Source organism: Prionailurus viverrinus, chromosome E1, assembly GCF_022837055.1.
Source record: "Prionailurus viverrinus isolate Anna chromosome E1, UM_Priviv_1.0, whole genome shotgun sequence".
Lineage (NCBI taxonomy): Eukaryota > Metazoa > Chordata > Mammalia > Carnivora > Felidae > Prionailurus > Prionailurus viverrinus.
Window position 1 is genome coordinate 45,453,565 of NC_062574.1, and position 12,777 is coordinate 45,466,341.

A 12,777-nucleotide genomic window follows, 5' to 3' on the forward strand; every position below is an offset into this window, starting at 1 on the left:
CTAGAACAGTGAAAACATTCTACTTAATTTATGTCACAGTAGGTATTTTATATCCCTGAAAATAAGTTCCTTAATGTGAAGAGCAAACTAAATGAACCAGCCGTCCTAGAGGGACAGCTAGCTGCTTCATTTTACCAAGTTGAAGATGAAGGTGGGATCCTGCACTAAAAAGATTTTTTAGTTTGACGTGGTCAGCACCAAGAATCCTGACCCATGTGTAGGAAAGAAGAAAAGGGCTTAACTGATGCCTCTGAATTTGATACTGAGCGTGGGTTCTTTTTTTTTTTAATGTTTATTTTTGAGAGAGAGAGTGTGTGAGCTGGGGAGGGGCAGGGAGAGGGAGCTACAGAATCTGAAGCAAGTTCCAGGCCCTGAGCCATGAGCACAGAGCCCACCGCGGCGCTCGAACTCACGAACTGTGAGATCATGACCTGAGCCGAAGTCGGATACTTAACCAGCTGAGCCACCCAGACTCCCCAGTACTGAACGTGGATTCTTAAATGGTCCAGGAGACTTTGAAGAAGCCGTTAGTATCTCCAGATGCTGGAGTTCCTTGGTTTCTGGCCACTCGCATTTCTGCCATGTGGGGTGAGAGGGTGCTTGAAGACCTTTCATCAGGTCTTTTAACGATTTCCTCATAATGTTCCAAACAGTCTGAGTTGTTGAGGTCAGCAGAGAGCCGTTGATTCTTGTCCTAGATTCCGGTCCAAAGTGCTTGATCAAAGGAGCAGTTTCCGCTTACAGTAGCAATGTAAACTTGGCTCGTGAGGCTACATTTAGTGCTCAAATCTGCAAATATCCCTGCAAGATCAGTTCATTTGCGCAGCCAATCCTAATCCTGTCTGTGACCTGGCAGATGCAGGGCTCCATCCAGAAAGAGGAGAGATTCTTTTCAAAACTGGGATCGTAGATGAGTGAGGCCCTGTTACCTGCAGGCGTGAGTCAGGAGTAGCTGCTCATCACAAAGCCAAGAAAAAGAAGCCAGGGATGCTCATAACCTGATGTTCCGTGTTAAACGGCCTCCTTGATGTCGTCTCCCAAAATGATGCCTCGTACCTCCCACAGCACAGGCAGGAGCCCCCTTAGATGAGCCCGCCCCCAGGTGAGCTACAGTGTTGGTTAGGTTCTGCTTCCAAGGCAGCGGCACGAATTCCCAAACGAATCTTCCAGCAGCGTGCAGAGAATCCATACGAGCGATCCGTATCCGCCTTTGAGAAGACTTCAGGGGAGGGTCCCGTTCCAGAATGTTGGAAATACTTCCGGGCAGGCCCAAAGGCCATGGCTGTGCCCACGTGGTCTGTGTAGGGTGGGTTATCCCTGGTCTTAGCTCCTGGGATTGAAGCCTGAGTGACTGTATCTGAAATACGGAGTTTACTGGGGAAAGTACTTTCTTCTAATACATACCAGAGTATTTAGTTATTAAAGATAATCATTTGTGTATTAGCAACAGGGTGTTTTACTTGTTCCGGGAAACCTTGCTGCCGCTGTTCTTAGCCCTTTACCCTGATTTGCAGATTATCCTAATTCCCCTGCTCCCTGTGTTCCTCCTGTATGTTCCTACCACCACTCTTCATAACAGTAGTTTTAAAATTTTCCTCTCACCTGGTTATTTGCCTCTTCCAGACCCTCACCTTTGAGATGGGTGGCTGTGGCCTGGGGCGAGTTGTCTGACTTCCTGGAGCCTCTTTGGAGGTCTGGACTGTAAAGTGGGGACAGTTATACCTACTTTGCAGAGACTTGGTGGGATTAGAGGCCCCGCGTCGGTAAATTCCAGCAAGGGCCCACGTGTGGTAGGAATTAAATTCTAACGGCTCTTCTGAACCCCCTGTGGCCTCATGCTACTTCAGATTCTAAATGTGAACCAAGCGAGAACAAGCCCGCCACGATCCCCGCTAAAACGTGGCTACCCTCCGGGGCCTGCTCTGTCAAAAGCCAAGTGCTGTGCAGAGTTCTTTACCTGCATTCTCTCATCCCATCCTTAGGACCACCTTGGGAGGCTGGCGCCATTACGCTTATTTGTCACACTGAGGAGACTGAGGCTTGAGGCTGAGTAGTTTGCCTACACGGCTGTGTGGTTTTTGTCTCAGCAACCCAGGCGGGGCTGCCGTGCAGGCCCCCAGAACCTGCGGGCCTCGTTCTTCGATCACCCTGTCCCCTTACCTCCTAGCTCCAGGCGGCCGGGTGGCCGTCTCCACCTGCCACAGGCTGGTGGGGGTGGGGGGGGTGCGTCCTACTCACACCTTCTACTGTTTTCTCCATTTCTCCAAAAGTCTCTAACCTCCCTGCTCCTCTCCCAGTGGGTCAGACTCACTTGACTCCCGCATCCGCGTAAACAGAATGGCATTAAATGGCCCAGGTCACGCCCCTACCTCCCCAGGATAAGACTGGTGTGTACCGTCTCCCCCCCCATAATTCCTCACATCGGGCGTGCACAGGATCCAGCCTTAAATTTCAGTAAGCCATAACAGGGAAGCAGCTGTCATGCCAAAGGAAACCACGGAGTTTAATCACCAGTTTGCAGCAGCAGGTGAGGCCACGTGCACGGGAACTGCCCCGTGCAGCCCAGGCTGGTCTTGTAGCGGGTGCGGGAGCCGCGCAGACGGGGCGGCTGTTCCCACTAGCTTGGGTTCAGAGTTTATGTACATTCTGCTCCCCCGTTTTATGGCTAACTCGTCCTGCCGCAGGTTGCGTGCCTCCAGTCCTGTTGTGTTTCTAGCAGCTCGTTCACGGACAGAATGAGAGGAAATAAGCCCGAACGCAGCACGCTACTCCCACATCTCCTACCCTGTTGAGGCGGACAGTAGGGTTCACTGGGAACAGAGAGGACCCCACAGCGTGGCCACTGGGTGTCTTCACTAGAAGGTCTTCAGTTACCCCACAGACCAGGGGTTACTTTTTGATAACTCCTACCTGTTGGAGTCTTTCTACACTTGCTGGCATAATGGCCCGGTTTTCGACACTAAAAGAAAAAGATTAAGGGTGTAACTTTTCATAAATTCAGATCTCAGTAGAAACATCTTAACCTGTCTAAGGAACCACAAAAGCTAGTTAGCTGCCTAAGTAGCTTTTTTTTTTCTTAACTTTATTTATTTTCAGAAACCGAGACAGCACAAGTGGGGGAGGGGCAGAGAGACTCCCAAGCAGGCTCCGCACTCAGCGCGGCTGACAGGGCTTGAACCCATGAAGCCGCGAGATCCCCACTTGAGCCGAAACCAAGAGTCGGACGCTTAACCGACGGAGCCACCCGGGTACCCTTGATGGATTTTATCTTAAATGAAGCTCCGTTTCAGGCCTGAGAGACCTTGAGATTCAAGCCATTATCACTATCCCAGAGAACAGGGCTCTGGATGTTCAGAGGCCCCAAAAATGAAACGTATGAGAGAGGCAAGGGCCCTGTTCCCTGGCCTCTCCCGGTGGAGCTTGCTCTTACAGTGTAGAGCGGCCAGAAGCACAGGAAAGTCAGGGTGCCTGGCTGGCTCAGTTGGTGGAACGTGGGACTCCTGATCGCAGGGTGGGAAGTTGGAGCTTCACACTGGGTGTAGAGATTACTTACAAATAAAATCTCTAAAATAAAAAGCACAGAACAGCGTAGAGTTTATCTCGTGAAGGTATGTATGATGTTTTTCTTCTTGATAAACCAGGGGAAAAAAGGAAACCAAAGTGCTACATTCCCTTAGGAAATCCTGCCCCCTAAATCTGGAGGACATTCTAGATCAACTCAGAACTGGTAACGCAGCAAAGAAGGTAATGAAAGCTGTTTAACTTAGTAGCTTTTAAAGAAAGTCTTGTCTGGCCAGAGAGGTAAGTCAGATGAGGTCGTGGAGACTTAGGGTAACATTGGGGTTACCAGTGCCCGCTCACTGTCCTCATTCACACCCCTAGGCCCGAGTGTGGTGGTCTTACCTGACCCGAAGGGAGTCGCACCGCAGCTACTCACCCTGTAGCACGGGCCGGGCTCTGGCGCCCTGAGTCCCAGGTGGTAGGAGACCAGGTGCTGCTGGGGCCTCTGAGCGGGGAGAAGCGGTCCCTCCGGCGGGGAAGGGGGCCTGCGAGGCTCCCAGGCACGAGCAGGAGGGGCTGAACCCCGTGGCCAGTTGACAAGCTGCTGATAAAGTCAGGAGAAAACACTGCAGACGTGGCGACTTTGCACTGAGGGCAGGGGCTCCGGCCAGGCGTGTACATGCAAAGCAGGTTTCAAGGTGCTTTATTGCGGCGTTAATTGCCGACAGCGTGGCTCCCGACGAGCCTTAGACTTGGGCTTGTGGATCGCCCACAGTCATTGAGGAGGCTTCCCACCTTCCAGCCAAGATCCCACCTGGAAGCGGCAGAGGGCGCCCTTCCGAGCCGGCGCCGGCCTTCCCTCTGGCTGAGGGACCGGATGTGGGGCCACTGATTGACAGGGGCTAAGCGCCCGCCCCCCGTTCCCACGCCTATTTTGACCACCTTCAGACTTAACTGGCCGTCCGACTTTCAGTCTTCCGGACCAGGGGTCAGCAAAGACTTTCTGTAGGAGCCCAGAGAGGAAAGATTTCCGGCCTTGCAGGCCGTCTGGGCTCCGGCGCAGCCACTCCTAAGCACGAGACCGGCTGTAGATGACGCGTACATGAGCGTGGCCCGGTTCCAATAAAACTACGAGCACTGACATTTTCATTTTCACGTGTTACAATATTTCTGGTTTCTTTCCCCTACGATCTTTAAAAAAAAAAAAAAAAAAAAAACCCACTGCAAGTGCTGGGCTGTACAAAAATAGGCAGTGGCCCGATCTGGCCCCCAGGCTGTAGTTTGCTGACCCCTGATGCGGGTGCTCGTCAGTGCTTGGTAGCAGTGGGAAGAGTATGTGTTCCCGCAGGGACCGGGCACAACCAGGATGGCCCCGATGTAGAGGAACGACTTTGGACCGCAAGCCCGGAGCTGGGCCCCTTGGTCTTTATCAAAAAACCACGCACGTCGGGCGCCTGGCTGTCTTAAGTTGGAGGAACATGCGACTCTTGATCTCAGGGTCGTGAGTTGGAACCCCACAGGTTGCTTACACACACATGCCGCCCACTAAGGAGAACTCGAGCGCTGATGAGCTGAGCAGGGCTGCTACCTGCCGCAGAGGCTGCAGAGGTGGGAGGGGGTCTGGGCCGTGGCGGGTGCCTCTCCCGGGACGGGTACTTGGAGCGGATCGTGCGAGGGTGAGGGCAGCTGGGCGTAGTGCGGTGCCAGACAGAGTAAGCGCTCTCCAGGGAGCGCGTGCGGTAAAGGGAACGAAACACCCCTGCCCCCTCCCTGCCTGCACACTCACCTTCGTGAAACTCGGGTTGAATAAAAGATTCATCTTGGGACTGAGGGAAGTACAGAGAGAGAGAGAGAGACAGTTACAGCCTGGCTCCAGCCCTCCATCACCTGCTCATTAGCGTGCTCCTCGCCAGCCTACTGCGGATTTCCGGTTTCTGAGCCCCCTGGGGAAGGAGCCCATGCCCCAGCCAGGGGATGACGGAGAACTGCAGAGGGTTGGGGTGGGTTTTAAGTGTTTCTGCTCATTTCTAGAACAGTTTGGGAAGAGCTACATGCCTGTCAGCCCCGCACAAATACACATGAACAGCCTAGGGTAGAGTTTGGTGCAGCACCTGGGGGGGGGGGGGGGGGGCATGCTCACCAGACACTTCATTTTCCACCTTGGACCAGTGAAGGTATAGAAGGATCTAGATCCAGAAGCCAGAAAGCAGGCACCGTACTAGAGTTGCTAATCCAGGTGTCATACTTACTGTGCAAATTGGCACCTGGGTCCCTCGGGGCAGAAGCCCACGAAGTAGTTAGCACACATTATCTTACGGACATGGCGGTGTTTGCACAGGGGACCTGCTGGGCAGAGAACAGCCAGAAACACACATGAAAAATCTCACCGGGAGGGTATGGCAGTCATAGCTCTCCACTTAACAGGGTATATAAACCTTGTCCTTTCCTGCCCAAAGCACCTGCTTCCTAGCCACGTGACTGAGAGGGGAATGGCCACCTCGGAATGTGCTGGGGTGGGTGCCAGCTGGCCAGTGCTGAGCAGTGGGGTCGGAGGCGTCCCTGACACACTGCATCTTGGAGGATTTACGTGGTTGTAGACTGTCATTTGTCACCTTTACTTAGCTCCAGAAGCTACAGCTGAGGAAAGACTAACCCTACCACAGCTTACTAATTGTCCCCTAAAATACCCCCAAAGGAACACTGCTGAGGACTCAGAACAGTGCACCTGAACACCAATGAAAGTAAAGGGCGCAGTATTCAGAGCACAGGGACTCCAATGGGGGGACCCTGCCTCTTAATGGGGCAGGTGGAGCACGCTTAGGTGACAGCACCCCCTCCCCCAGGTGGGTAAAAGAAATAGACAAGAGAATGCATGTGGTCGGTCTCCCCTGGACCAGACCCGATGCCAAGGGCTTCCTGTGAGGTCCTATATCTGCCAGCTCAATAACCCTATGAAGGAGCTGTTTCCCCTTTCCATAAGTGAGGAACTGCCTTCAGCAATTCGTTCAAGGTCACGCAGCTGATACATTCTGAAGTCACTGGGATCTGAACCCAAGTAAGCCCGCTGGGAGAAGCCATGCCAGGCTGAATGTTACAATACACAGAAGGTTCTTTTCCATCAGGGCGAGCCTGGGGGAGAACTATGGAAAGGTCTTCCGTTGGGATTTTAACCCAGGGGCACACCCCCATGGGGCCTTATCAGGCATATGCATCCTTCCCCTGCTGGGGACACCCCCCACATCGTGATCACCTAGTGCTCCCTTTCCATCGGGGCCTCACCATCCTTGCAGAAACCTTGGTCATACCAAGGACAGTCCCGGGTCTTGAAAGCTGGCTTCACGTGGAGAAAGGGACATTCCTTGTTGTTGCAATCACCTGAAAAGTCCAGCATTCTTTAAAAACGGGCTCATCTTAACGCTCATTTCCACCCTCCCCAAAGTGGACTGACCGCCTTGCCTAGACTCCACTTGCCTTCCTTCCATCAGCAGCAGCTTTTGGAAGACAGCAAAGATTTTCTAATCCTTCTTGCAATCTAAGAAGAATGGATCCCAATACTACTTGCTAAGTAAGACTTGGGTAAGAATAAACACATCTGGAAGAGCAGAGGCAGGGCCAGATATCCAGAGGGAGGAACTGGAATGGAAGGCATCTGGAGGCCACCAGAGAGGAAGGAATGAAGAAGAGGCGGGGAGAGGAGAGCCAGAGCGAGCCCCTAAAGATCCAAGAGGACACAGTGTGGATGCGTTTCAATCAAGGCCCTCTGTGCTTCGTCTCTGCGACGGAGACCTACGGTGCTTCTAGAACCAGGGTACAGTCCTTTCTGGCGGACAGGCCAACAAGACCAGCTCCAAAGCTGGTGGTGGTCTGATGCTAGATGCTACACAGGGACCCCTGTGGTTGCCCGATGCCTGTGCTGTAAGCTGTGGGTTATAGACCAAGACTCGGGTCCTCTAGAAGGAGTCAGCCTCATGGGACAGACCACTGGAGAATTGTTGTAAGAACACTCTTAGATTTCTTGCAGGAGCCCAGGGCTCTGAAGGAGCATGGGGAGGAATCAGTTCATCTTTCACCTCATGTGAGTAGAGAATTGGTGGATGCTTCCAATCCCATCCTCCTTAAAAGCCTACAACTCACGGGTGCGCCCGGGTGGCTCAGTCGGTTGGGCAACTGACTTCGGCTCAAGTCATGATCTCATGGTCTGTGGGTTTGAGCCCTGTGTCGGGCTCTGTGCTGCCGGCTCGGAGCCTGGAGCCTGCTTCAGATTCTGTGTCTCCTCTCTCTGCCCCTCCCCTGCTCACGCTCTGTGTCTCTCGATAATAAATAAACGTTAAAAAAAAAAAAAAGTCTACAACTCGGTGCTTCTCAGAGCCAAAAGGACTTGATGGTGTTCGCCCCATTGGTTTTCAAACTTCTCCAGAGATCTACTTAAAGGTCGCCCTTCTGCAAAGCAGGTTTCACCGCTGATGCCTAAGAACAGTTTGAAATCACCATTCCCTCCTGGCCTTCCCGTCTCACAAACGAGGACAGCAGTGCTCAGAGAGGGGAACTGCCGTGTGCAGCCCAGGGCAGAGTGCAGCCTCTGGGCTCCCGCCTTTTGAGGAATGGAAGTGACATCCCTCCCCTAGGGCTGGCGAGCGTTTGATCTAGGAGGCAGCGGGCGGGCGGAGGCAGCGGCGGGAAGTCACCTGCCAGTGCAATGCTGCCTTTCTGTCCTGGCCTGGATGCGCCTCGCTGCATTCCTCTGGCGGCCAGCAGGTGGCACCCGCGCCTCACCCTCCAGTCAGCCTTTTCGGAGTCCCCCAGGTAGCTGTTAGAAGAGGCCAGCCAGCTGCAGGGCCCAAGACCCTGGGCCCCCTCAGCCGCCCCTTCCCACTCCAACACCTCCCAACATAATGTTCTACATAAAACAGTTTACTTCCAATAAGAACGATAATTACTTTGGGGCGCCCCGGGGGCTCAGTCGGTTAAGCGTCTGACTTCCACTCAGGTCAGGATCTCAGTTTCCGTGAGTTCGAGCCCCGCATCAGGCTCTGTGTTGACAGCTCAGAGCCTGGAGCCTGCTTCAGATTCTGTGCCCCCCTCCCTTTATGCCTCTCCCCCACTGGTGCTCTGTCACCTTCTAGCTCTCAAAAATAAATAAATGTTATAAATTTTTTTTCTTGAATGGTAAGTGGCATTTTTAAATGAAAGAGGTTTAGGTGCTGGCCAAGGGAAGCTGCGCTTCAGGTAAACTCTGTCCTTCCCTTCCAAGAACACATGCAGGCTGCGGGACCTCAACTCCCAGCAGGCAGGACACAGAATTTTGGCCCGGGAGGAGCTCTTTGGGGATGCTTCGCCTTCTTCCCAAATAGCCGGGACCTCCCCCCACTGCCCCCCCGCCACTGGCACTAAGGGCAGCTTACCCCAAAGCTGCCCCAGTCAGAGACGTCCCTGAAGACTGTGGCAGCTCTCTGTCCCTCCAGGTCACTCTTTTGGAACACAGTTTGAAAAGCACTGGACTAGATAATCCTTAAGGCTCCTTCCAGCTCTGGAAAGCACTGAGCTGTAGAATTTCACTGGGAAGATATTTTACAAGATCTGAGGCACACTTGCCGATTCAATCTTAAATGAGGTGGCAAGTGGTTGTGGCTTCCTGCCCCGGGCAGCCCTGTGCACGACAAAAGGAGGTCTGAAGGCCAGAGAGAAGGAGGACACTGGTCCCAACCCGACCACACAAGATAATTTTAGAGGCTGTGCTTCTGAACCTCATGACTGTGTGTTTACAGTGACCCTGCATTGCCAATAAGAGATGCTAGTTTTCCGCTTACGGAAGCAATGCAAAGTTTTCTTCTAAAATAACACTCCGTAAAACAAGACAGTCGGAAGAATCGACAGTGACACAGGTCAACGGCACAGGTGCTTTCTGTGTTTGGCAAGCATCGTGAAAGTGGCTTTCAAATCCTGCTGTTTGGGAAACGCTGGCCCGGACCCACCCCAGGTTCAGAGACACGGCCCATTCCAGGCTTATTTCCGGACAGTCCGGGTATGTGATTAGCCAGGACTGCAGAGGGAAACAATTCGGCCTTTGAGTCCAGCCTCACCCCACCCTTCCCGTGGGGGTGGGGGTGGGGGTTACTAGCGTGTGCCCGAGCCTGTGGGCCAGTGAAACAGGGATCCCAGAGTACAGTTCCACTGTTCCTAGGGGGCTGGAAAAGCAGGCGCCTGGGGCTCAGAGAGGCCCGGTCAGCCACCGGAGACATACACAGTCTCCTTTGGGCTTCCCTGTCACACGTCTTCCTGTCTCCCCAGTCCCCACTGCCAACCCCCCTAGGTAAGGGCTGGAGCCAGGAAGGGGCGTTACCGAACTTGGAGTAGAAGTAGCACTCGGGCATCCTGGTGACATCGTACTGGTGCAAGAAGTTGCACTGGTCGCCCTTCTTACACAGTCCCCGCAGCCAGTGCTTACACACCACCATCTTCTCCCCTCGGTTGTGCCGGAGGGGACAGAGCTTCCCTGGGAACAGCAGAGCAGCCAGCTGGGAGCACCCCCACCCCCTGCTTGCCTGGGATTCCCGAGGAGCGTGTCCCTCGTCCATCCCGTCACCTGACCCCTGGTGGAGGCCACACGGAGGACGGGCTGCCTTAGCACTGCCACACCTTTGCCCAAAGTTTCCTCTCTGCCTGGCCTGCTTCTCAAACCCCGGGAAGCCCCAGGGGGTCAGGACAGCTCCCAGCAGCCTCACAGCCCCCCTCTCCTCCAGGCTCAGGGTGGGGCTCCTACCAGAGAGCAGAGCCGTGGCTCCAGCCCGGGACCCCCACCCAGCACGGCCCCTGGCACATAGTGCTTGTTAAGGGCCTGCTAAAACCAGGTCTCAGAAACCCCCCTCAAAGGTTGTGTTTCCTGACCCCGGAGACCTAACGTGCTGACCTAAGAGCCGGCTTTGTAACTAACAACTTAGAAGGAAGTAGAAATGTCCTGTGTGACTCTGTTACCTTCTTACGGGGGGTACGGCCATCAGCAGGAAGGATGCCCCGGTTCCCAAGTTCCTAAACAGGACCAGCCTCATGCTTGGCCACCCCTCTGATAGAATGTGAGGGTTGCTGGGAAGGGGTTCTTTGTAAATAGTCCTACCCTCACCCGGCCAATGACTCGCTTGGGTGTGACCTTCCACCAGAGCACTTGGATTTCTTTCCAAGAGGGCGTGGATGTGTAGACGGCCCCAGCCCCCCACGCCCCGGTTCACCTGCTGACCCACCTTTCTCACAGAGCCCTTTAGCGAAAAAGTTGCACACAGCTGAGCCCGACTCTAGAAGGGGAAGAAGGAAAGAGAGAAGGTAGCTTCACCAGAGGCTGCACCTGCCAGGGGGTTTTTCCTCCTCAGGAAGTCCCTACCCACCCCCACCCACCCCCGCAACCCTGAACCTCCCCAAAGCTTGGGCCTGGGGGCTAGGGCCTGGCTCTTTGGATGCTGGCCTCCAGAACCAGCCTCAAGACCTCAACACCTAAGCCCCCAACTCTGAAACACAGGTGATGGAGGGGCCCAAGGCAACTCAGGAGGCCAATGTGGACTTTCCTGGCTTCTCACCATTCCCTTTCTGTATCTCTCTGCTTTCCCCGTCTGGAAAATGGGCTGCCTGGAAGTCAGCTCCATTCTCCTGGAATCCTGGAGAGTATGTAAGAGGGGAGCCCTCAGCCCCCGAGAAGGGGGGTGCTGAGCTGAGAATCACGGGTGGCAGGCCCCAGTCCCCAACTCGGTCCCCCTGGTGTGCCGCAGTGAAGGGGCTGAGCGGAGGAGCCCAGAGAACGGCGCAAGGTCCCCCAGGGGGACGGCTGACACCCTGTCCTCACTCACTGTCCATGCCCTGGAAAGGCAGGAGTCCAGTGCCCTTTTGCATCTCTACATCCTTCTCGAAGGTGAAGGTGAACTGCTCTAGCCCAGCAATGATCTCTTGCATCTTCCATCTCCTGCCGAGCCGCCCAAACCTGCTCAAGCCCCTGCAGGTGCACCCTATATAGCCCATCAGAGGCCCTTAAGGGGGCAGGGTCTGGTGCTGCCCCCCTCATCCCCGGATGCCAGTGGCCAGGTGACAGCTGGGCTGCTCTCTGGGCACAGCTGTCTTCTTACTCCCACCTGGTGCAGGTGCAGACGCCCCGGGGCCCCGCGCCCTCGCGCGGTGTACCTAACATCCCGCTCACAATGCGCGCCGCTGGGGAAGAATTAGCAAAGCCGCACGTACGCACGCACGGCGTATGCGCAGACGTTACCAAACCTGTGCTCAGTCTTTCAACATGAAGACAAAGCCACAGGTTAGCCTTGAGCAGAGTTGCACAAACCGACCACAGCGAGGCTGTTCTGATTCCCAGGAGCTTGGGGGCCAAAGGGTGAGGGGGTGGGCGGGGCAGGGGTGCAGAGGGAGGGAGCCCCCGCCCCCCCCCCCCCCCCCGCCTCCCCGCTTCCCTCCAATCGGGTCCCAGCCGACCCCTCCCTCTGGGACTCCTGACATCCCTTTTCTGGCCTGAGTGACAAGCCCTGAGCTTGCTCTTCATGGGAGAGGGAAAAAGGAACGAAATCCAGAGGAATCGGAAATAGTTGGATGAATAGCGCTTTGTTTACGCGCACACAATCGCGAGCTCGGCTGGGGGTGGAACCAACCAGAGGCCTCCCAGCCAGGATTCCACAGGCCACCCCAGCGCCTCCCACCCCTGAGAAAGTGCTTTGTAAACGAAATCTCTATGCAAATGTTGTTTTATTATTATTACACCACCCCTGCCCCCAGGGCTGGGGACATCTGAAAGTGCTTTCAAAGGAGCATTTTAGGGCTCTAACTAGGGCAGGCTCCCCGCCTCCCCCCACGCCCTGGCCCTGAACTGGCCTTCCCTCCAACTGGAGCTGGTGTTTTCAGAGTCGCACTGGAGCCCGCAGAACCCCGACGCCCTCCTTCCTGGACCGAGCGAGTGGGGAGAGGTGGGCAGCGCCCTGCAGGCCCGAGCGGGCCTGCAAGAAGGAGCCTGCTTGCTGGCTTTTGTTTTCCCGTGGCTGTCGCCGCGCTCCTCCTCGATTTGGTGGTGTTCTTTTGAACTCGGGATCAGAAAAGAAAATAGCTGGGGAGAGAGACACCTGGAGCTGAGGCGGGGCCGGGAGGGGCGGGGAAGGGATCCAAGAGTTTCCAAAAGCCCGGGCCTCCCTCTGACTTCATTCCCAGGGAGGCAGGGGGCCGAGCCGGGGCCTGTGGGAGGCTGGGGCACAGGGGCGCCCCTGGGGCAGGAACCCTATTCCCGTGCATTGATTAGTAGTC

At 55.0% G+C, this 12,777-nt stretch overlaps 1 protein-coding gene across 1 annotated transcript; it reads right to left on the reverse strand.

Moving 5' to 3' along the window:
• Positions 1 to 2,696: 2,696 nt before the first annotated feature.
• Positions 2,697 to 11,436, reverse strand: CPSF4L (cleavage and polyadenylation specific factor 4 like). The gene is made up of 8 exons (XM_047832147.1): positions 11,334 to 11,436; positions 10,737 to 10,787; positions 9,842 to 9,994; positions 6,781 to 6,876; positions 5,751 to 5,844; positions 5,288 to 5,327; positions 3,938 to 4,102; positions 2,697 to 2,959 (listed from the first exon to the last, which is right to left on the reverse strand). The coding sequence occupies exons 1-8, from the start codon at positions 11,434 to 11,436 to the stop codon at positions 2,867 to 2,869; spliced, it is 795 nt and encodes a 264-aa protein (XP_047688103.1). The 3' UTR covers positions 2,697 to 2,866.
• Between the last annotated feature and the right edge of the window lie 1,341 nt (positions 11,437 to 12,777).